Raw genomic sequence first — 21,697 nt, forward strand, 5'->3', positions numbered from 1 at the left:
TCATACACTTTAATTGTTTCATCCTTCTTCCACTCCTCCCCCCCCCCCTTGGCTCTTCACCTTATCTATGATGTGCCTTAAATATCTTTTAAAATTTACTTTAACTAGCACCACAGTTACATAGGCATGATTGCAGAACAGAAGACCACAGGCTACATCAGAGTATAGTTGTGATATCTGAGAATTTTTTTTCTCTAGTTCTTTTAAATGCTTAAGCAGTCATCTGCAAGCATCTGAATCTTGACTTCTGTCTGTTTTATAACCTTGATGTTTTTTCATTCTTGTTTGTCCTGAGCAGTTTATATTGTACATGGTGATAGTGGTTTTGCCATGGAAATTAAGGGGTTTGACCATGAAAACATATAAACGTAGCACAATTATTTGCAGCACAGGAAACTCAAGTAGAGCTGTGCCTGAACAAGCATTAAGTTACATGGGAAACATTCTGATCCTGGTTTGATAGACTTCTGAGTGCTGTCTGTTGATACTCGGTTATGTAGACATGCTTCTGGTTTTGGTTTGATTTCAAATTTGAGAGAAGAAAAAAATCTTTATCCTATTGTTCTAGGGTCTAGATGATGAATATCAAGAAGAAGGCAAGCTTCTAGGACAGTATGTCTATGATCAAGGAGGAGAACCACTGCAGATGTTTCCAGTGATGGTAAGTCTGGATGATAAGATTTAAAGTGTCAGGAGAAAGATATGAGTATCTTCTATGGTAGTACACAATGAGCAGCGAAGGAAAAAGGCCTCATTCTCTGGGCACTGTAGAAACTGAGGCAGAAATTATCTACCTATCTGCCTCAAAACCTGCAGTCTAAATAGATTAGAGGGGAGGAAAGGTTTGTGCCATCTGGACACAAACAGCACGAAGATGCTAAACATGGAGAGTCTGCTTCATGCTTCTGACTCCTTTCACAAAAAAACCTAGTTCTAAGGCAAGGAAGGTTCTGTTCAAAGTGGCAGAAAGTTCTCGAGGCATAACTTCGGAATAAAAGTTGGTAGGTGCAGGAATCTAAGGAAGCAACTTCAGTGGCACCTAACCCTGGTTTGTGTGTTTGCTTTTTCCTTCTCCAGGAGAAAAGTGAAAACGCATTCCAAATAGTGGAACTGAGAATTTTTTCTAACTGGGGACATGCAGAATATACATGCCTTTATCGGTTCAGAGTGCATGGGAAACCTGCCGAATAATCTACACTACAGCTTGGGTTGGTTTTGTTGTTGTACATTTTGTTCTCAATTTGTATATACCGGAAAGCCTAGAACACTGGAATCTTTAAAGGACGAGGATGCAAGATATATACTGCAGAACTATTGATCCTCTGATAAAGGCAGAAGACTGTCAGCAGAACTGTATAAAAAATAACTTTTATTTGCTCTAATGCTCAGCTTGTAATTGCCAATTAGCTTTATATTTTTGTGTCCATGCTGAGAGAAATAATGCATGCAAGCTACTCTGGTTCATAAAGCCCAGTTGGCAAACAGGTGATACCTATTTTATTACAGATGAATGTATAGGGTTTTTTAAAAGAATAAACCACACTTTCTGCAACTAGGAATCTGTTTTTTTTAAATCCGGGACTTAACTGCGTACTTCTGTTAGCTTGGCACCATAAGCCAAAAACTGTGGTACATTTTAAACACTGACTGTGGCTAAAGGTGTCCTTCAGTTGACCCTTGGTTTTGACCTTTTTGGTGGATCCAAAAGGGCTTCTTTGATACATGTTGAGTATAATAAATATTACTGTCAGGGAAAGTTAACGCAACCAAAACTAGTTTAAACACCAGCGACTGAGAATGCTTTACTGTAATCTGTGGCCATGAATTGCTCTAAAAGTCAGGGATAACTTTAAGTAACTGAAGTTATTTTAAGGGTTTTTACTATAGCAACTTGGCCAGTTTGTTCTTCAGTGTTAATTCCAAATCGACCTTGATGTACTGACTAACTGGATTGGAGCTGATAAGCCTGCTAAATTGCTTAGTAAACATTAGTATACAGCAATTAATCTTAATTTGTCAAAAGTGATCTCTTTTGGGGACAACAATTCCTTAGGCTGGTTCATTGTTATACCCAGTACTAACATTGTGCTGTGAGAATGTAGAAAACAAGACTGCAGTAAACCTTGCTACTTCACGTTTACACGAGGGACTTCTGCTCAGCACTGCTGTATTGAAATGTACGGGCAGCGTTTAGATCATCCCCAGAAACCTTACTCGGGTATACGAAGATTAAAGTGATGTCTTGCTCTCAAAAGCAACATTTCCACGTAGAACAAGATGAAACTGCTTAGTGCCCCCCCCTTAGGATTGCTACTCTGAAGGTCCTTTTTCAGAAGAGATTCCTGAAATGTACTTGTATGCAGAATTTTTATCTTGCTGTTATAATGCATTTTATAGTTACACATGAACTGTTAACACATGGAACTGCTGACTGGTTTTCTGGATACAGTTACGTATGTTGCACAACAGTCCTCGAATGTTTAAAAAAGCAAAAGTCTCTGTGTGAAGAACTTTTTTCACTTGAGCTAGAGACAGAACCTATGGCCTACGCAGAGGAGCTAGATTACATGTGTACAGCTGTTTTCACATTATAAGTTGCATATTTAAAATTAGAATTATCCTGTATAAATTGAAATTAGGTTGCCGGGGTGGGAATATTTTGAATAACACTAACTTATTTTTAAAAAAGCGAGATAGGACTTTGTGCAATGTATTTTTGTAAATGCTTTTCAAAATGTCTGTTATTCTTTGCTGCCTCCAAACTGACAAGATGCTATTGAGATGTTTAAATAAAAGAGTTTTAATTTTTGAAAGTGCATGTAATATTTGAAACAAGAAATAAAGCTTCTTTTCTGTATTTTTGATCACCTGCTTAAATAACTGAGCACAACAGAGACTATAATATTAAATGGAAGTGGTAGGTTTTCCCCAGGGCTTGTTTCCAAAGAGGATCTGCCTCTTTCTCCCCCTGCCCTGCTTCCCCTCCAGTTTTCCTTCCCTCTTTCTCTGCTGTTCAGCACACATGGAAATTTTTTGAAGAAAAAAACCTCAGAAGTCGGTAGTTGCTTGATGCTTTAGACTGTTTGTAATAGTTTCAAAAGATCCTGGTTTGCATTTTTATTTTTGTTGTGGGGTGGGTTGTTTTGTTTTGTTTTGTTGTTTTTTTTAACCCTGTTTCCTTGGCCTTGTCTGTCACTCGCAGCAGCGCTCGGCCCCGTTTTACTGCCCGCCATCCACGCACCCTTCCTAGGTTCTCCGTATTCTGCTTTTTCCCCGGTTCTGTGACCCCGGAATCGCGCTCTGACCCAGGCCAGAGCCTTCGGGGATCCCCGCCCCGGCTGCAGCCGGGGACGGGCCCGGCGCCGCCCCGTTCGGCGGGGCCGGCCTGCAGCCAGGCGCCCGCCCGCGGCTGCCCTCGCGCGGCTGCCGCCAGCCCCGGGCCCGCCCCCGGGGCGCCACGTGACGCGGGCCGCTCCGCGCAGCCGCGCCTCCTGAGCCTCGCAGGCCGCCGTCAGAGCGGGCGGAAGCCGGGCAGCGAGGGGCGCCGCCCGCCACGCCGCTCCGGGGCTGCCTGCGTCTGCGCCGCCCTCCCCTCCCCTCCCCTCCCCTCCCCTCCTCCGCGTTGATGGCGGCGGCGATTATGGCGGCGGAGCAGGAAGCCGCGAAAGGCGGCGGCAGGAACCGCGGCGGCGTGCAGCGCGTGGAGGGCAAGCTGCGCGCCAGCGTCGAGAAGGGCGACTACTACGAGGCGCACCAGATGTACCGGACGCTCTTCTTCAGGTAGGGCCCGGCCCGGCCCGGCCCGCCGCCCTGCCCCTCCCCCGCCGGCCTTCCAGAGCCTTCCCACGCACTCTGCCCTGCTGCCGCCCGCCGCGCCCACGCCCGATCGCCGTTGGCCGCCGCTTCTGCCCATCTCCGCCTCCCGCGCTCTCATTGGCCCGCGGGGGGGCGGGGTGGGGCGGGTACGTGCCGCGGAGGGTAGGGCGAGCGGCGCCGGCCCAAGCTGGGCCCGGGCCCGGCCTGAGGGCAGCGGGCGGCCCGCGGGTCGATCCGGCCCGGCCCGGCCGCCTCCCCCCTCTCAGGCCCGGGCGCCGCTGGAGGGGTGCGGCGGCTGTGTGAGAGGGCTGGGGGCGGCGCGGGGAGCCGTTGCTCGCCGGGGTTTGAAGGTGAACTCCGACCGCGGCGCGGCCGGGCCCAGCCGCCCGACCCCGACCCCGCAGGCCCGGCTGAGGGAGGGGGCGCCGCCGGCGGCGGCAGCCGCAGCAGCAGCTGGGCACGGCGGGGGCTCCCTGCCGCCGCCTCCCGGGAGAGCGCCGTCCCGTCCTGTTGACGTGCAGGGGGCGTGTTGCGTCATACTTCCCAGCGGTCACGGACAGGGCTGGATTTTGACCCCCGTCCCCAAGCGGCCCTTAGCGGCCCCACGTCCCGAGGAGGCCGAGTAAGGCCCCCCCCTCGCCAGGCGGGATGGCCTCGATCTGCCTCCCCAGAGCATCCCCTGGGGCTGAGGTCTGGGCCCTTCGCCTGTCCCTGGCTCCAGGGCCGTCCATGAGCTCCTCAAGCAGGCGCCGCCTTAACGGCCTCTGGTTTGCCAGCTTATCTTAAACATCAGCCTGGCTGCGAAGTGGATTCTTTCAGGGTTTTAAGGTTTTGGCTTGATTATTGCTCAGCCAAGAAACAGAGCTGCTTTGTGGCATGGTAGTCACCCTCTGGTACCACTTTTAGGAAGGGGCAGCTCTCAGAATGTCAAGAATCACCTGCACAGAGGAATTTTATTAGGATAGATTCTGGTTGGTGTAATGTTTGCGTACGTGACAGTGACTAAGTAGAGCAGGCCTGGACATTTTTTTCAGAAATATTACTACCATTTGTTATGTCATAAGAAACTTATTTTTATTGCAAACCCTTTTTAGATTATTTTATTTTTCACATCCACTGTAACTTGTGGTGGACACCTATTCTCTCATCAAAATTTAAAATGCAGACCCTTGCTTTCAGGGGCATAGAATACGGTATCTCTTCTAGGGGCTTCCTCAGTTGGTCCCAGCTTTGTTTACTTGTGGTTCTGCTGGGGGAGGGCAGGTGGGAGAACTGCCGAATGAGTCTTGGTAGCTCACTTATGTGTCACCTGTCCTCGGAGCTCCTCTGAGTTGGAATGGGAACAGGCCTGTGGGTATCCACAGAAAAATAGCAGGCAGGTATGTGGGCAAGAAGGTCCTTGGTGCATAGTCCTACTTCTGATACCAGCGTACATTAGATAGCCTGCTCTACCCTGTGTACCAAGCACCATTAAATTAAAGCAGTTGTGTTCTGCTGTAGCCTGATGGGATCAGCGAGGGCACCATCTAGGCCTTAAGACTTAAATTGTGTCTGAGAATAAATCTAAATTTAAGACAAAGCATGGCCTATTTTATAGTAAGGATTATGTGATGTGATGTGATGTGATGGCTGCAGTGGCAGAAGATGACTTGGCTCAGCAGGTCACTTCTCATCCAGTCTTCTGAATGTATTAACTCACATACTTTGCTTAAGCCTCCCTGAATTAATTTGGAATCAAAGATCCTGCCTTTTTTCATTTTAAATGCAAGGGAAAGAAGGTGAAATGAAAAGGTGACATTTGCATAGCTAGGAAGAGAGTTTCCTTCTAGGCAAAAAAGATTTAATGAGACACTGGAATTTGTTTGGAAAGTCACTGAGGCCAAAAAAGAGTCCCGGATAGTCCTGTCTGTCCTCTGTAAAACATATGTTAAATGTCAACAGTTTTCCAGAGACACATTAACACGGAGTGAGATGATCTCAGCTGTGGAATTGCGCTTGGGATGGCCAGTGCTTACTTGTTTTAAACAAGACCAGCCTTTAAAATGTTAGTCTGTTCTGTCATGAGTTACGTGTTAAACTTGAAATCCTGACTCAGAGTTTCAAAAGTCATAAACTAGGGTGTATTTGAGAGTGGAGGAGGGGAAGAAGTGGAGGAGGAAAGATTACCATGAGCCTGCCTCCTGCAGACTTCTTATCCCTCCCTGTGATCCACGTCGCGGGTGGAAAACTGCTGTTCCTGCCTGACCCCGGGCAGCGAGCCCTGTGCTCCTCCGAACAGGAGTCCCTGGGCCAGTGTTGTACTGTGCAGGCTGACTGGGTTGAACTCTGCTCTGTTTATGATTTGGTGATGGAGTCAAACTTCCAAGTTTAACATCCCTGTTGCAGTTACAATGGCATCTGTTTTCCTGATGCTTGTAGGTACTTTTTCTGGTGTGAATGATCTGTTCCAGGATTTCAGTTACGACAATGTTTCTCTCTTGTTCTAAATGCCAATTACATCAATGTAGTCAGTATTTATTTTTATTAAAAATTCTTCCATGCCCACACTGTCCCACCACTCCTCTGACTCCTTCACTCCCAGAACCACCGACCCCTCTCTGTTACCCTGCGGGGATGCTCGTGCATTGGATCTGCTGTACGGGGGTCCTTGCTGCTGCAGGAGCAGAGAGGCGGCTCTGACCGCCGAGAACAGAAAGGGGTGAAACAGGGGCACAGCACAACCAGGTGTCGTAGAGGACAAAACGGATATTGCGGGTACTAAAGCAGTGTGGTAGAACTGACGCTTATCTTTTTGATATGAGCAAATTGGCTGTTACTAACTACTCAGAAAATAGACTTTTTGAGAAGCAGTTAAGAGAAATGGAAATTGGAAACTGTATCTGCTGCCACACCTTAACTGCTTTTATAGGAAATGTTGCATTTATAACCTAGAGATGCAACTAGTTACTGATAGTGATGATGTGCAGGAGGCTGCAATCTCAGCACCGTGGTAAGAGGCTCCTGCTCTTGAGGTAACCGTTGGGAACAAATTCTTTTATTCTTCATTTCTCGGGTAACTCTTAAGTGAGGAAGGTGGAAGCTGCAGCAGGTGTGTTTTGAAGCATTATATTTGAGAAGCCAGAGTTGTTTCTTTTATGAATTGGTGACTCTGTAAAGTGTTGCATGGTAAATCTTGCTGGCTGTTCTTGTCTTACTAGAGCCCATCAGAGACAAGGTACTTTGGTTCAGCAGAGGACTAGTATGTGGCTGATGTTCCCTGGCAGAGAGCAGTAGTGGTCAGAGAGACTTAAACCAGTGGTGAGGAGAAGGCTGGAGGCACTTGCGCGGTGCTGGGCGTGTGAGCTGTCCGGAGTGTATTCTGAAAACTGTTTCACTGTGATGGCTCTGGTTTTGATAAAGGCTCTAATGTGACGGTCTGAGTGGTGTAGTTCAGTGCATTGGCGTCTTTTGCTCAGGTGAAGTCCTGGGATCATATCCTTTTCTTTGTTTCAGCCCAAATCAGGTTTCAAGCTCTCAGTTTTCATTCTTATACTCTTTGCTTGTATTCCATCAAGTCTGGAGCAGAAAACAAGTTGTAGCTTGCAGTTAAAGTTACATCAGTATTGAAACTAACCTGATTTAAAAGTAAATCCCTTATTGCCCTTATTGTAAATTTTAGTCATCGTTAATCCTTTAAATGTCAGTAACTTTAAGCATACACAACTTATTTAGTGGTAATTTTTATCAAGGCTTTGGTATTGTTTTCAGGTATATGTCACAAGGAAAACATGCAGAAGCAAGAGAACTAATGTATTCAGGAGCTTTGCTGTTCTTCAGTCATAACCAGGTAAGTCACTGTTTTTGTGTATGTGGTTTTGGGGGGGAGGTGTTGTTATTCCAAGATTTTGAGGGGTGAATGGTGAATTCTCAATGGTAAATGTTTGGGGTAATTGCTTTGTAATCTTTTATTTTATCTCATTGTTGAGCCGTTCTCCACAAAGAAGGATTATGCCAAGCTGGAACAGAAAGCAGAAGTGATTGTGAGCATCCAAACAATAATCATAACCACATTTGTTTTGCTTTCCTGGAGGCTTCTCTTTTGATGCCGTCAAATTACTATAATTTTTTTATAAGGGAAGGTTGAGACTTGATATTGTGCCTTAGCTATAGATGTTGATAAAAGTATTAAATCTGCCTCTGACAAAATTCTGGTTGATGTTTTCTTTTATGTACTGATAGAGTCATCACTACCAATATGTGTCTATTTTGTAGCAAAACAGTGCTGCTGATCTGTCCATGCTGGTTTTGGAGTCTTTGGAGAAATCGGATGCAAAAGTAGCAGATGACCTTTTAGGTGAGGTGACCTTTGCCCTTGGTTTGATGGTGTTTAGATGTGCTTTCACTTCACAGTGACTGTTGTTAACAGTCTTGAAACCTGAAATCCTTTTTGTATGCCCTCCCACATGGCTAAAGCTTACCTTCATCAGAGAAATGGACTGGGGTAAAACTTTGTTAGAGAATAATGGATTCCCGATAACTTTGTGGGCATGCTTAGAACACACATTGCTGTCTTGTGGCATTGTCCTTCCCTCGATGCAGCAGTAATGTGTTGTCTGCACAGTCATTGATGTCCCCGGGGCTTTGGTGGATGGTGGTTTCCCATGCTAGTTATTTGTGATTCAGGTGTTCACAAGGAAAATTTTCTTGTTTGACTGTGAGATCTGGTAAGCAGGAAATTCAGGGAGACCTTCTTAAGAGCTGCCTGGCCAGACTATTGCTGCGGCATGGGCGAACCGCCCCTATTGACAACCTATGGATGGAGACAGACAGGCAGAGGCTGTTCTTTGTTTACTTAGATCAGCTCTGTCATGTGGTATCCCATCTATGACTTCTGGTGGTGCTTTTCTGAACTACAGCCCTCTGTCCCTCACAGCTTCCCTATGACTGGCAAGCAGTCCTGTAACCTGCAGTCTTTCCTCCTCCTTGGAACTGCGTGGTCCTGTTGGGATATCCTGTCCCCAGCGATGAGACAGGGAAGCTATCCCCCAGCTGACTGTAAGGCACAGCTTTTGGCTGTGGAGGAGTCATGTGAATATTGCTGGCTGATAGATGCAGGACTGACTTGATGTGTGAGAAGTGGCTCAAGTTCAAAGTCACTCTTTGTTTAAGATGGCTTATGGAGGCTGTTCAGGGAGCTTACAGACACAACAGCACTCTAACTTAAATGTCGTATCTTAAAGATGCACTAGAAACAGCAGTTCATCCTGTTCCTGTTGCTAAATATTTGTGAATCTTATTGCTTCTAGAAAACTTGGCTAAATTGTTTAGTTTAATGGATCCAAATTCTCCCGAAAGAGTGGCTTTCGTATCCAGAGCACTAAAATGGTCTAGTGGGGGATCAGGAAAACTTGGACATCCAAAACTACACCAGTTACTAGCAATTACCCTGTGGAAAGGTAAGAAAAATCAACTGGCTTTTCTGTGTTTTGTTTTGAAAATGTTGAAAGTATGTTATTGTAAGAGACCTACTTTGGAAATAATCTAAGGAGGCTGAGATGGAAATGATTGAGTTCTGCTATTACCTGATTTTTGCAATGACTTCAGCTTAATGTTACTAAAAAAACCGCGGGACTGTAACTCTATATTAGTGCAAAACCCAAAACACAACTGCTGTACAGCTCACTGCAAAAGGAAGGTTGATCCTTTAGACATTGAGGTAGTCTGATTCAGTCATTAGGAGGAAAATTGCTGGGGAGCAAAGCTGTTCTATTGTGGGTTTTTTTGTTTTTAAATCCTGGATAAACATGACAAAGATTGAAATACATCACCTAGCATCCAAAACAGTCTTTGGATCTGTAATTAGGTACTTTTTGAGATGTTGACCAGCAGGCGTATTCCAGAACGAATGCTGTTGCCTGTGAGAACAGTTGGATAAATGCCATCTCTTCTGCGGTTTCTTGTGATTTAATAACTGTGCAAGATGATTGTTTGTTTATTTTAAATTTTTCAGTGACTGCAAAGTGATGATAGTGGTTTCATAAAACAATCCTGACCCAATGGTCAACATTCCAGCTCATTGCCTCTCCGCCTGCCATAGGCAATCCCGTAGCTGTTCTCATGGGGCTTGTGTTAGCCTGATGGCTGCTGCCAGCCAGAAAGGGAGGATTTAAGTCAGAAGCTGAGATACAATTAGGATAAGAAACAGTTGCATTCTGAAAGTAAAAATCCCCATTTTGTAGCTGTTTGCTCACTGTTCTCTTGAAAAGCAAAGTGCATACATTTTCTTAGTCTGTAGTTTTTGAGAGTTTCAACAGAAAAGGCTCAGGTTTTTAAAATAAAGCTTTTAAATTCCAAAAATTAGCAGCTATCCAGGTTTGACTTGTCATTGCAGTGATTTTGCATGATACTTTGCTTCAAGCTCTAACCAATCATTCCCATTTCTTACACCTTTTTTTCCTGTGTAATTGCTGTTCTATTCAGCATATGGAAGCAATTTTAATTTTGATAGCGAGAGTGGGCTAAGCTAAAAATAGGAAATGCCTTCTTTCTGTGCACTTAGAAAGAAGGACGCTGAAGGTGCTGTTTGACTTCTTGGTGCACATGGTCTAATATGGAACTTCTTGATTCTTCTCCTAAGCACTGATGATAGCACGCGAAGTGTCAACATGCAGTTAGATAAAATGATATGACCGCAGCTCAAGCTGTTTGTCCCAGTGGTGGCTGTGTTTTGTGGTAGCATTGAATGAACTGTACTTAATAGCAGTTGTTGAAATATATTTAGGATAACATATTTATTATCTCCCTTTATAAATTGTCTGTAACTTATGAAAGAAAAAGCCCACTGTCTTTTTGCTGGTTGTCTTGTTTATATACCATGTGTGTAGCTCTTGTCCTTTTACCAGCTGTAGTGTACAAGCCTAACAAATTTGTTTTTATGTTCAGGTGTGATGAACTGATTTCTTAAAAGCCATTTTCTTTTTCCTTTTATAGAGCAAAACTATAGTGAATCTCGGTATCACTTCTTGCACTCTACAGATGGCGAAGGATGTGCAAATATGCTAGTAGAATACTCCTCATCCAGGGGATATCGCAGTGAGGTGGACATGTTTGTAGCACAGGCGGTACTACAGTAGGTGTTAAACTTTTTTTTAACTATGTTGCTGAGATGATACTGTGTTTAAGGCCAATCTAATTTAATCATGATAACTGTAGGTTAACCATGCATCCTTTTCAAAAGAAACTGTGAAACTGGCCAGAGCTGCTGAAACTCACTTTGTATGGTAACAACAGGAGAAAACCATCTCAAAACCAGTGTCTTAAATTGGTCAGACTGGGGAGAGGGAAAAAAAACCCAAAAACCTATTGAGGTCAAAACCTGAAATCATGTTAATTGCCTGAAGAATTAATGTAATCTCTTTGACCCTGAAAGCACAATTCTTAGCTTTATTAACCACTTTATGTCTAGTTAGGGCTTACCTTGATTTTCTTACCATGACTGGGCCTAAGTGGGCTCTGTATTTATGTTTAGCATAGTACTTGCTCTCAGTCTTCTTGCCCTAAGAGAAAATCTGTCTTGGGTCACCCTGGTCTGTGAGCAGCAGTGCAATGGTTCTTGGTTTGACAGAGTTGCTGGTGGCTTTCATTTACTTTAGGCATTTATTTTGTAGGAGGTAGGAATGCAAGCTATTATGTGCCTTTGCAGAGCTCATGTACAATTAAGGTTGACAAAGCCAATCTTACTGTGTTTAATCAGATGATGGCTTTCTTCAATCTGGGAAAGCAGCTCATGGAGGAGTCTGAGGAGGAGGTAGAGACAGGACTGTGCAGCAGGGATTCAGGGAGAGAGTAGGTGTTGGGGGAGAGGGAGGAGGTGAGAGCAAGTCTGTCTCTCTTTTGGCAGCAGTGAGCTGTCATGTCAGATTTGTCCTGCTTTCCATAGCTGGTTGACATAGGTTGCAGTGATTTTGAGCAGCAGAAAATCCTTTATGGAAATCCAGTATATGCAGGACTCTTAAACAATTTTATGGGGCTTTGTTCTGGAGGGGGGGGTGGAATTCTGGGGAGGTTATGAGTAAGAGATTGTTTTTTCAGTATTTATACAGCACTACTACTGCATCCTTTACAGGCCTATATCTCAAATACTGTACTAAATCCTCTTACATAGCAGTTTATACTCTAATGAAAATAATTGCAGTTACTTGCTCAGCAGTAAGGCAGAAGAGCCCAATGCCCTTGCACGTGTGAGGGTACAGAATTGGAGGCCAGCCTTCAACCAAAAATGAGACTGCTTATGGCAGCGTTCCCAGTGCTTGCTGACAGCACTTGTCCCAGATAAAGTCTCTTGTTAGGCCTATGGGACTTGCAGAGATTGCCAGTTAAATTAACTGGACCTGAACAAAGATTTGATCAGTTTGGGAAATCGTTTTGTTAACTGGTGACAAATCGCTCAGGAGCTCAAAGTGTAGCTTTATTATGAGGCCTTTAGATATGTGTGTCAAACTTATTCATGGTTCCGATTCCATGTTATCTTGAGGTAGTGCTAAAAGAATGACAGAGTCATTGGACACTGGCAGATAGGTGCTGAAAGGAGATGTGTTTGGGAGTGGATGGGGCCAGGAGAGAGGTCTTTAATTTGTTTTTTACCTCAGCATAGTAAACTCTGGACCAGTAGATGCAATATCATGTTTAATTTGAATTACGCGGTGGCCAGTCTTTCCACATTCTGATTTAATTGATGCCTTCTTTTAGTAACCATCCTGCATACAATCTGCTTAGATCTTGGTTAAACTCATTCTATTAATATTTAATGTCAGTTCTTCCTCCCAGTGTGCTTATTCCACAGTGTATTCTAGCAATGATTTTCCCCTTCCTCCGTTGATAGTCAAACCATTGCCAAAGATGTACATCTCTACCAGTTAGTTAGGTTTTGCCATCAGTTTCAGCCTGAGATGGCTTCTGTGCACAAACGAAATAGAGATTGTTGAGCTTTTGGATTCCCTTTTTCTTTCTGCATGTAAAACTACTTCTCTGTCTTTTATTTTTAACTTGCCCTGTTCTGTTTCCTTTTGCAGATTTCTCTGCTTAAAAAATAAGACCAGCGCATCAGTTGTTTTTACGACATACACACAGAAACATCCTTCAATAGAAAAGGGTCCGCCCTTTGTTCAACCACTGCTAAACTTCATCTGGTTTCTGTTATTGGCAGTTGATGGGTACAGTCTGATTTTTCTCACGTTGTTCTTGGTTTCCTTTTCAGTTGTTACTGAGATTACATTTTTGGTTGTTTCCTTTCTAGAGGAAAACTAACAGTATTTACAGTATTGTGTGAACAGTATCAACCTTCACTGAAAAGAGATCCCATGTATAATGAGGTGAGTTACTTGTAGTTGAAAACAGGATTTAACCTACAGAATTATTTAAATAATAGCTGATTGTCTCCTGTTTTGTGACTCGTAGATAGGAGTCAGTGATCTAGCTTGTGTGGTGTGACTGCTGTCCATACTATTTCTACCTCTAAATGGAGCAGCTGACATTGTTCTTCATCTTGTGTCGTTTCAGTACCTAGATAGAATAGGACAGCTTTTCTTTGGTGTTCCGCCCAAGCAGACATCGTCCTACGGAGGGTTACTAGGTAAGGTTTATGCTGACAATTGTTTATAGATACCGCCAGTCTTTTCAGAGCAGTGGCTTATATAAACCGGCTGTGGTGGAAACAGATAATTTGTTCTAACGAATATATCGTTTTTTTCACAGCCTGTAGAAACAGTCACTGCTGTAGAATACAAGATGAATTGGTTGCATGTGAAATTAATTTGGTGAAGCTAGTAGGCTCTTCATCTTTGAGAAAGGGAGAAGCATGTAAATGACTCTTACAGTTAATTTTTGACATTATGGTATGACTTCCAAATGTAAAGAAAAATCTCGTTTGTGTTAAAGCTTAATTTCCTCAGACTTCAGTGGCTGATTTTCTTTAAGTAAAGCCTGGGACTTTATATCAAGTCCTGATATAAAATGAATGTTCCCAAAGTAGAAGTTCTGAGATTAATACTGCCCTTCTACAAGAAATGAAAGGCAATAGAGAAATTAAGCCCTCATTTCCTGGCTCTTGAATAAAATGTGAGCAAATTGAACTGGATTACTTTTGTAGAATTTGAATGTTTTTCCTTGAGAACTAAGCTTCTCTTTTTGTAAACTGAATTGAAGCTTTACCTGCAAATGTCAATTCACTGATATCCAAAGTTTGATGAAAAACATGAGCATCACAGATCCCATATGTAAATAACAGCTTTTCAGCACTGCAAGCATCTTTAAATTGAGTAAAACAGGGAGAACGCATAAATGCCTCGAACAATTTCTTTATAGCATGATGCAGACCATTGCTGGGTTTTGACAGTTTCATGGCTGGAGGTGTGTCTTTCCTCATTTGGTTGTTTGGGTTTTTTTTTTTTCCTCTCATGCTGCAACTATAGTACGTAAGTATGCAACTTTAGTGGGGTTTTTCCAGTGTACTCTTACAGAAGGAACAGTATCAAAATACAGCTTCCCAAATCAATAAATTCTTAATGGAAACCAGTGTGGGAATACTAATGTCCTGCTGAGACTCTTTTACTTAAAAAAAAAAAAAAAAGTTTTTTTCATTATTTAAATCTGCACCCTAGCAGGATGGTAGACGGTAGGAGAATAAAGTTTTTGAGATGCGAACGTAAAACTAGCAATTTTGACTGTCCTGTTATTTTATTCTAGGAAATCTTTTAAACAGCCTGATGGGAACTGGAGAAGATGATGACACAGAAGATGGTCAGGAAGATAGCAGTCCTATTGAGCTCGACTGAATGTTGTTGTCATTGGGTGCCCTGTAAATCTGATGATTCGATGACTCCAAAGACAGTTTTGGAATTTGAATCCTGCAGTTGTTTCTTGGCGCCTAAAAGGGCTCCTCCGGTCTTTTAGAAATGGTTGCTGAAATGTTTATAATATGTTTGGTCTATATTATTTATGTAAAAAAAAGAAAGAAACCAACAAAAAGTAGCCAAATGAACCAAGCGGAGCAATTGTTTGCAGGTTTCCGATACAGCGGCTGGTGACTTTGATTAAAATATAGTCTTCTACGGTTTCTGATGCAGTATTCCCTTTTGCACAGTAATTCAGTAAAGCATAAATATGGCTCTTGTACTTCACGGCCTACCCACTACCATCTTTGTTATGAGAAAGCCTCCTTGACCTCTGCCACCTCCAAGGAAGATCTCGAAAGGCAGGGTGATCAATTGAATAATTTATTTGCGAGGCTGGTGCCAAAAGTACTGCGAGATGAGCCAAGCGGCATAATTTGAGATGCACATCCAAGAGACATTGATTCCAAGAACTTGCTTCCACTGCCGTGAGTAACGTGCACACCATTCGTACTGCCTTTTGCTCTCCTTAAGGTCTGGCTCTCGCCAAGCCCACGCCTGTGTTTAGCTGATACTTCCTGAAAAGCACAAAAGATTGACTTGCTCTTGAGTAAAAGCCAATCAGTGGAACATAGGTAATTAATTGGCTTCCATGTGGATCTCTCTTGCCTAGGTATAAAAATTTGGCTCATGGCTCTACTCCTTTGGAACAGATTCTTTTTCAGTGTAAGTTCACAACCATACGTAAAGGCGATGGCGTAATAGTGAACGAAATGATGTGCCGCGAGCAACGTATGTGTTTGAACTGCAGCTGTATGTAAAGAAAAGGGATACTGCAGAACTTTTGGTTCCTTATGATATATTTATTTTTCTTGGGTGATTGATTCATTTAACACTTTCTGTAAAAAAGAATAAATCAATAAATAATGGAGTAACTTCAACCCCAATGGTAGGCATAGCCATTCTACATCTCCTTCTCTTTAATGCAGCACAGTGGATGTCAGTGGTACAGTGAACAGATGAAATGGTGGGAAAACGCTTTATTTTTTCATGATGAAAATAAAAAGGCTTAGATTAATAAACAGCAATCATGCATGGGGGAGGGAGGGATTAATCAAATTTATTGACTGTATGAAAAAGAAAAGGCATTGAAAGGAAGACTTTGTGTTAATTGTGAAGTCTCAAATAAACACTTTATACCAGGATGTGCGACACTGCTGCTTTTTAAGAGTTTTACGAGCAGAGATCTTACTTTCCTTGCCATTTCCCCCACCGCCCCGCATTTGAGCATGGGTCACCCAGACCTTAGTGCTGCAGCTTTCTCTTTGTGCATAGTGTTAGTCGTGTATTGTAATGTCTGGGGCAGGTGTGGATCGCTTTGGTTTGCAGCACGTTCAGGGAAGAACCCCCTACCCGGGATGATGCTGTAGACATTTAATAAATGGTCTGGGACGCTGGCAGCGGGTAAGGGCCACATCATTTCATTGCTTTTGGCTGCCAGCAAACGTGCCTGTCTAGGGGCAGCACCGGCCCCTCCTGGGTCCTGCATGTAGGGCTAAAAGTGAGGTTACGTGGTCACCCGGGCTCTGCCAGGTCTCCAGCAACCCCCGGTTTGCACCCTGCCTGTGCCCAGCCCAACCCCAGCCCCGCCGGGAGGGCAGCGCCCGCGGCCGGGGACCCTGCGTGGCTGCTGCGGGCCCGCAGGCAGCTGCGCCGCTGCCGCAAGGTGGGGGGCATAGATACAACATAGTCAGTAATTACAGCCGTACATACAGGATAGATGTGCATGTAGAAAATAAATATATAGCTACATATATAAACAGCCTTTTGTGTATATAATAATTTAAATAATTATGGCATATAATTTATAATATTAATTATATTAGTCTTAATTATACATGCACACAAACAATCTTTATAGCTAGCTATAAACCCAAACAACTAGCCTGTCCTCTCCCTGCTTCTGACGTGCCTGGGGTTTTAAGTGAGTGAGTGACAGTGTGTAAAATACATATTTATAAATACATTTAATATAAATGAAATAGCTATCTCTATAGAGAGTTACGCATACACATATGCATGCGCATATATGTATGTTTATATGCAATATATTTCTCTTTAATATATTTATAAATTATATACTTTGCGCTTATATAAAAAGCATGCACATGTGTATATTTATAATAGATAATTAAGTACTTTATAAATTTGCAATTATAAAAATGTTTCTATAGATATACAGACACACGTGTATGAAATACATTTAGCTTATATATTTGTAAATTAAATGTATATGTCTAAGGATAGCTTCATATATACATGGTTGTGTTCATACAAACTATTCAGCTCATATACACACATAAAAGTATTATATATTATGCCATATCTACTCTGCAGTTTATAGTTGTGTCTCTGACTATTCAACTCATAGAATTTATTTCTGTATTCCTAAGAAATAGATATCTTTTGTGTATGTATGTGCATACATGGATATAAAATTAGTTGTATATATAAAATATATAGAAGGTACACTGTATAATACACACATATACACAAATAAGTATAATATATATTATGTTATATAATATACATAAATATATGTGTGCAGTTTACACGCACTACATTTACCTGGTATACGCACGTGTGCAGCTGCCCCCCAGCCTCGCACGAGCAGCCCCGGGGAGGGCGGGTGGGTCTGTGGGTGTCCCGCGCCCCCAGGGCTCTGCCGCCACCCTCACCTACTTGGTTTCAAGTTGTTGCTTTTTTTAACCTCATCTCGCCCCCCCGCCCCAGCACGACACAGCCACGGCTCTGACATAATAATTTATTGGTTCAAATGACATTTAGTACCACAGTTGTCTTACCAGTGACGGAACGAATGCATACAGCTGATGAGATGCTCTCATTTACACACACCAACGTAAGAAACGCGTCGGACGGGTCAGGGTCTGGGGCTGATACTTCAGTGGACATCGGAAATGTCATTTTTGGGTAAAAATCCAGCACGTGGTGTGCAGGTCCCAGCCCGCCCCGACCGCAGGAATTACAGTGCTCAACACAGCGCTGAAACGTCACTTCAAGCAGCTTTTTTTTTTTTTTTTTTTTTTGGCAGGAAAAAAAAAAATCAACAAAAAAAATTAAGAGAATTACTGAAAAAAAAAAAAGTGCAACCACCAGTTTGGAGAAGCAATGTGCTGTCGGCTGGAGGGGCGCGCCTGCCGGGGGGAGCCAGGATGGGCTTTCATGGTGCCTGTCTACAAAACTGCACTCAAAGCTCAACCCCCCCCAACCCACACCAGGCTTCTGAAATGGGGTGACCCCCCCAAACCATGAAAGAGGAACCTGGGGAGCACAGGGACAGTGGGGCAGTGAGGGGGGCTTGGGCCCTGACCCCAAAAGCTTTGCTCCCCTGGCATTGCCTTATGGCTCAGTGTCCCTCTTCCCCTTGCAGGGCCCCAGGGCTGGGGGGGCAATGCTGCCCCGCCTGCACTGAGCACCCCTTCTCCGTGCCTTCATTAAGCAGATAACGAGGCCGACAAGGCCAACCAGGCCCATTTCCTCTATTTCTAAATCCCGTTTGACCCTAGCCTGGGTACAGCATCACCACCGCTCCCCAGGTGAGGTAATTTACTTCTCATTTACCCCGATGCCGATGGAGGCTCAGCCATTTCACACATCACCATTTCGGGTGTTTCCAGGTCGGTGCTTCGTGCCCCACAAGGACGTCACCGCTCAGGGACTCGCAGCCTCCCGGGGAAAGGGCGGGCGGAGAGCCAGGGCTGCGGGGATGCTCAGCTCCAGCCCGCATGGACCAGCTCGTAGGGAAAAGCCCCACCTCCCCCCAAGACATGCCACCAACAGTCTTCGCCATCCCACCCAAGCTGGGTGGGACACCCCTTTCAGTAGGTGTGGGGTGACAGGGCCGCGGGGACCACCCATCCCAGCGGCACATCCCGTGGAGCGGCCACAGAGCCGAATTACAGGTTGGATCAGCATCTTCTCCGACATTTCGCTGCCACCCTTCTTGGTTTCCGACATGATCAAGTGAACGATGAGGGGAAAGGGAAATAGTATTACTATTATTACTGTTATTATTACTATTCATTATTTTTAACATTTCAAATAAAACCATGTTGTGTTGTAAACAGAAGCTCACTCCTCAGGTCTGCCCAGCCAGTCCCAGCTAAGGTTTATGTTTGAAATGGGCTTCCACTGAAAGAAAAAAACAGAGAAAATAAAGTTAAAACCAGGAGAAGCACTGGCAGGTGGCAACAGCCTGGCGCAAGCCCACCCTGCAGGTCGTCCTTGTCTTGCCGATGCTCCTTGGCTCCGATTCTCCTTATAACTGGGTGACTGATCATCCTTATAGCACTGTGGACATCACACCAGAGGTGACGAAGAGGGAAGGATACCATCCTCCTCCTCCTAATGTGAGTCCCTCTCTGCTTGGGCAGCCTTTGCATCCTCCCCCAGGCGGGGAAGGGCTGTCCCACTCATGCTGCGCAGGAGGGAGCGATGCCGCTGCATCCCCAATCCTTCTCCCATCCATCCCATCCTCTAACGCGCAGGAAATAAATGGGCCGAGGCTGACCTCCAGCCCTCGCCAGCAAACACACCTGCGTATTCCTGAGGCAGCATCGGCCGGCTTATAACTTTCTGAAAAGTTGTAATCCACTCCAGCTGGTCGTCCTCTGTCTCGCAGGCAAAGAGGAATTTCCGATCCGGGGTGACGATGGTTATCCCGTGCTGCCAGTGGTTTCCCTGCGTGGATGGCGGGAGCCCTTCCAGGACCTTGTAGCTGTTTTCCTTGCTTCCAATAAAAACTTCCCCTCTAGCAAAAGCATCCTAGGAGACAGAGGAGCGGTCAGGCAGGCATGATTGCGAAGGGGAGCTCTGTGTCCCGGGCAGCCAGGACACGGCTCACCCTGCACCAGCCCGAAGCCCCATCAGCAAAGTGCAGCAGCCAAACACCGAAAGCACCAGTCACCCCATGAAGCCTCACTCCAGCTCCTCCCAAGGGCATCCATGATATAGGACCAACACCAGGGATCCAAAATTCAGCTGCAGAAAAATCAGGGTTTCCAAAGCATTTTTGGTGAATATCTGTGCATGGGGCTACTGCACGCTGGACATCGGGCAGATCCACCTAGCAGTGACGGCTCAGTGCCCTCTTGGTGCTCCCACCCAGCCTGAGTTTCACTGATGATGATGATTATTATATTATTATTATTGCAGGTAATTCCCAACAGACAGCCCAGGCACCTTCATCTTACCAGGGGATCTTTGAAATACATGAGTCGTCGGTCATCCATGGTGAACCATCGCTTCTTGAATCCCTCTGTTTGCTGAAGAGTCAAAAAATGCTGGATTACACACCAAAGCAGCACAGCTCCTTGCTTACCAGGCACGACCCAGGAGCATCAAGGCACTCGGAGGAGCCCAATGGGCTAGGGGAGTTGGGGACAGGTGACTTCTGGGCCACCGTGAGCCACCACAGCCAGGCTCTGGGCCAGCTATACTAGGGGGGCTTGCGGGAATGGGCAGTGAGAGGGGAGATGGGGTGGCTGGTCTGTGAAGTGCTTCTGGATTTTTTAATGTTTGCTTCCAGGTGGGGAACGTGTATTAATGCGTTCACAGCATTAAGGCTTTGCCTCTCTGGCAAAGGTGGGTTTGTGCCACCAGTGGACCTTTCTCAGCCCCGTACAGAGCAAGACTCGTGTTCAGAGGGACTGCAGAAACATTTAATATCCTACCTTTGGCCCTGTTTTCTCCATGTACCCTTCCTTCAGGTAGTTTCTAGAAAGCTTTGGCACCAGCTGGAGCAACCAAAGAGGAGAGAAAAAGAGAGCAGCGTCAGATGGAGCGAGCTGGCCTGGGGGGCCACTTGGAAGGAAAGCCCACGCTGCGCTTGCCCTCGGCCCCGAGCCCACCCAAGACAGCTCTGACTGAACGCTTCTGTCCCACTTCTCCAAAGCCCTCAGAAGAGGCAGGTACAGAAACACAAAGCATCTTTGAGCACTTCGCCAGCAAAGCAATCAGCCTCCAGGAGAAGCCCCTGGGCCAAATCCCACTTCACCAGCCAGCTCTGGTGATGCATCTCCTCTCCCAGATGCAGGGGAGCTCCTCACGCAAGCCCCAAAGTATAATTTGCCTTCAAAACCCCATTAACGTGCACTGCCTGTGCACTCCCCCTTCCTGCAGATATTGCTGACAACAGCTACCAGCGCCGGAGATATTTTTAACGCTGCTTAGTGAAGACAAGCCTGTAGCTGTGAGATCTTTGCAGATGCCTCTAAAAGCCTTAAGAAAGATACCGAGTCTCACCAAAAACTGGGCCGACGAGCCTGGCCACACACCGCTCTGCCTCCCCACCCCTGCTCCTGCCTTTCATTTAAACAGGTTACTAATGGCTCCGCTTGCCAAACCACACGCCCGCAACACCTAACCCTGCCCAACAGCAGCTCTGCTCGAGCAGGCGTGTGCTTGTAGGACAAAGACACCCCAAAATACAACAGCCCAAAGAATCACACAGCTGGGAGCATCTTCATCTTGGATGCTTTGTCGCGGGCAGCAAAGGACTCTGCAGTATTTGTAGCGTTTGGCTCCCGGGACAGGGCTGAGGACACTTTGCTAAGCAATGAGCTCATCACCCTCGGCTCAGAGAGGTTCCTTCACCGTGGAGATGGGTCCCCGAAGCATCCTTCGGAGAGCCTCCTTCCCTGGGAGCTGCAGAGGCAGCCCGGGCATCCTTAGGGTGGTGTGAGCAATTTATACCTCTCTACTGCATTTAGCCTGGCTCCTGTTTAAATTTAACACCTTTTAATCTCTCTGGCAGGGAAAAGGAACCATGAATTAGATACAAATGATGGCAACATCCAGGACTGAGCTACCTCGCGTACATAACGCAACCTTTGCAGAGTTGTCCCTAAGCTGAATGCTCTGAGGGGTTGTGCTTGTAAATTAAACCTAGCTAAACGTTACACTCCTCTTTTTTCCCCCAAAGAATAATTGAT

At 45.1% G+C, this 21,697-nt stretch overlaps 3 protein-coding genes across 13 annotated transcripts in view; 2 read left to right on the forward strand and 1 right to left on the reverse strand.

Moving 5' to 3' along the window:
- The window catches only part of SUN1 (Sad1 and UNC84 domain containing 1), a 35,421-nt gene extending 32,564 nt beyond the window's left edge, over window positions 1-2,857 (forward strand). For all 11 annotated transcript variants that reach the window (XM_082312282.1, XM_082312272.1, XM_082312273.1 and 8 more), the window contains 2 exons: window positions 569-661; window positions 1,078-2,857. In XM_082312282.1, coding sequence (XP_082168408.1) covers window positions 569-661; window positions 1,078-1,191 — 207 coding nt within the window. In that variant the 3' untranslated portion in view covers window positions 1,192-2,857. The remainder of the gene's footprint in view (window positions 1-568; window positions 662-1,077) is intronic.
- A 671-nt stretch (window positions 2,858-3,528) lies between these two features.
- Window positions 3,529-15,881, forward strand: GET4 (guided entry of tail-anchored proteins factor 4). The gene is made up of 9 exons (XM_082312792.1): window positions 3,529-3,780; window positions 7,564-7,642; window positions 8,068-8,149; window positions 9,102-9,251; window positions 10,786-10,924; window positions 12,867-13,007; window positions 13,091-13,166; window positions 13,354-13,426; window positions 14,539-15,881. Exons 1-9 carry the CDS (start codon window positions 3,626-3,628, stop codon window positions 14,625-14,627), a joined length of 984 nt encoding a protein of 327 aa, XP_082168918.1. The 5' UTR covers window positions 3,529-3,625; the 3' UTR covers window positions 14,628-15,881.
- Window positions 15,882-18,775: 2,894 nt separating this feature from the next.
- Window positions 18,776-21,697, reverse strand: part of ADAP1 (ArfGAP with dual PH domains 1) — a 50,120-nt gene continuing 47,198 nt past the window's right edge. Inside the window, exons 7-10 of the mRNA XM_082311896.1 lie at window positions 20,438-20,500; window positions 19,958-20,029; window positions 19,301-19,529; window positions 18,776-18,896 (exon numbers count right to left, since the gene is read on the reverse strand). Of these exons, the coding sequence (XP_082168022.1) occupies window positions 18,868-18,896; window positions 19,301-19,529; window positions 19,958-20,029; window positions 20,438-20,500 (393 nt within the window). The 3' untranslated portion in view covers window positions 18,776-18,867. The remainder of the gene's footprint in view (window positions 18,897-19,300; window positions 19,530-19,957; window positions 20,030-20,437; window positions 20,501-21,697) is intronic.

Source organism: Platalea leucorodia (assembly GCF_965183815.1).
Source record: "Platalea leucorodia genome assembly, chromosome: 5".
In the NCBI taxonomy this organism is placed as follows: Eukaryota; Metazoa; Chordata; class Aves; order Pelecaniformes; family Threskiornithidae; genus Platalea; species Platalea leucorodia.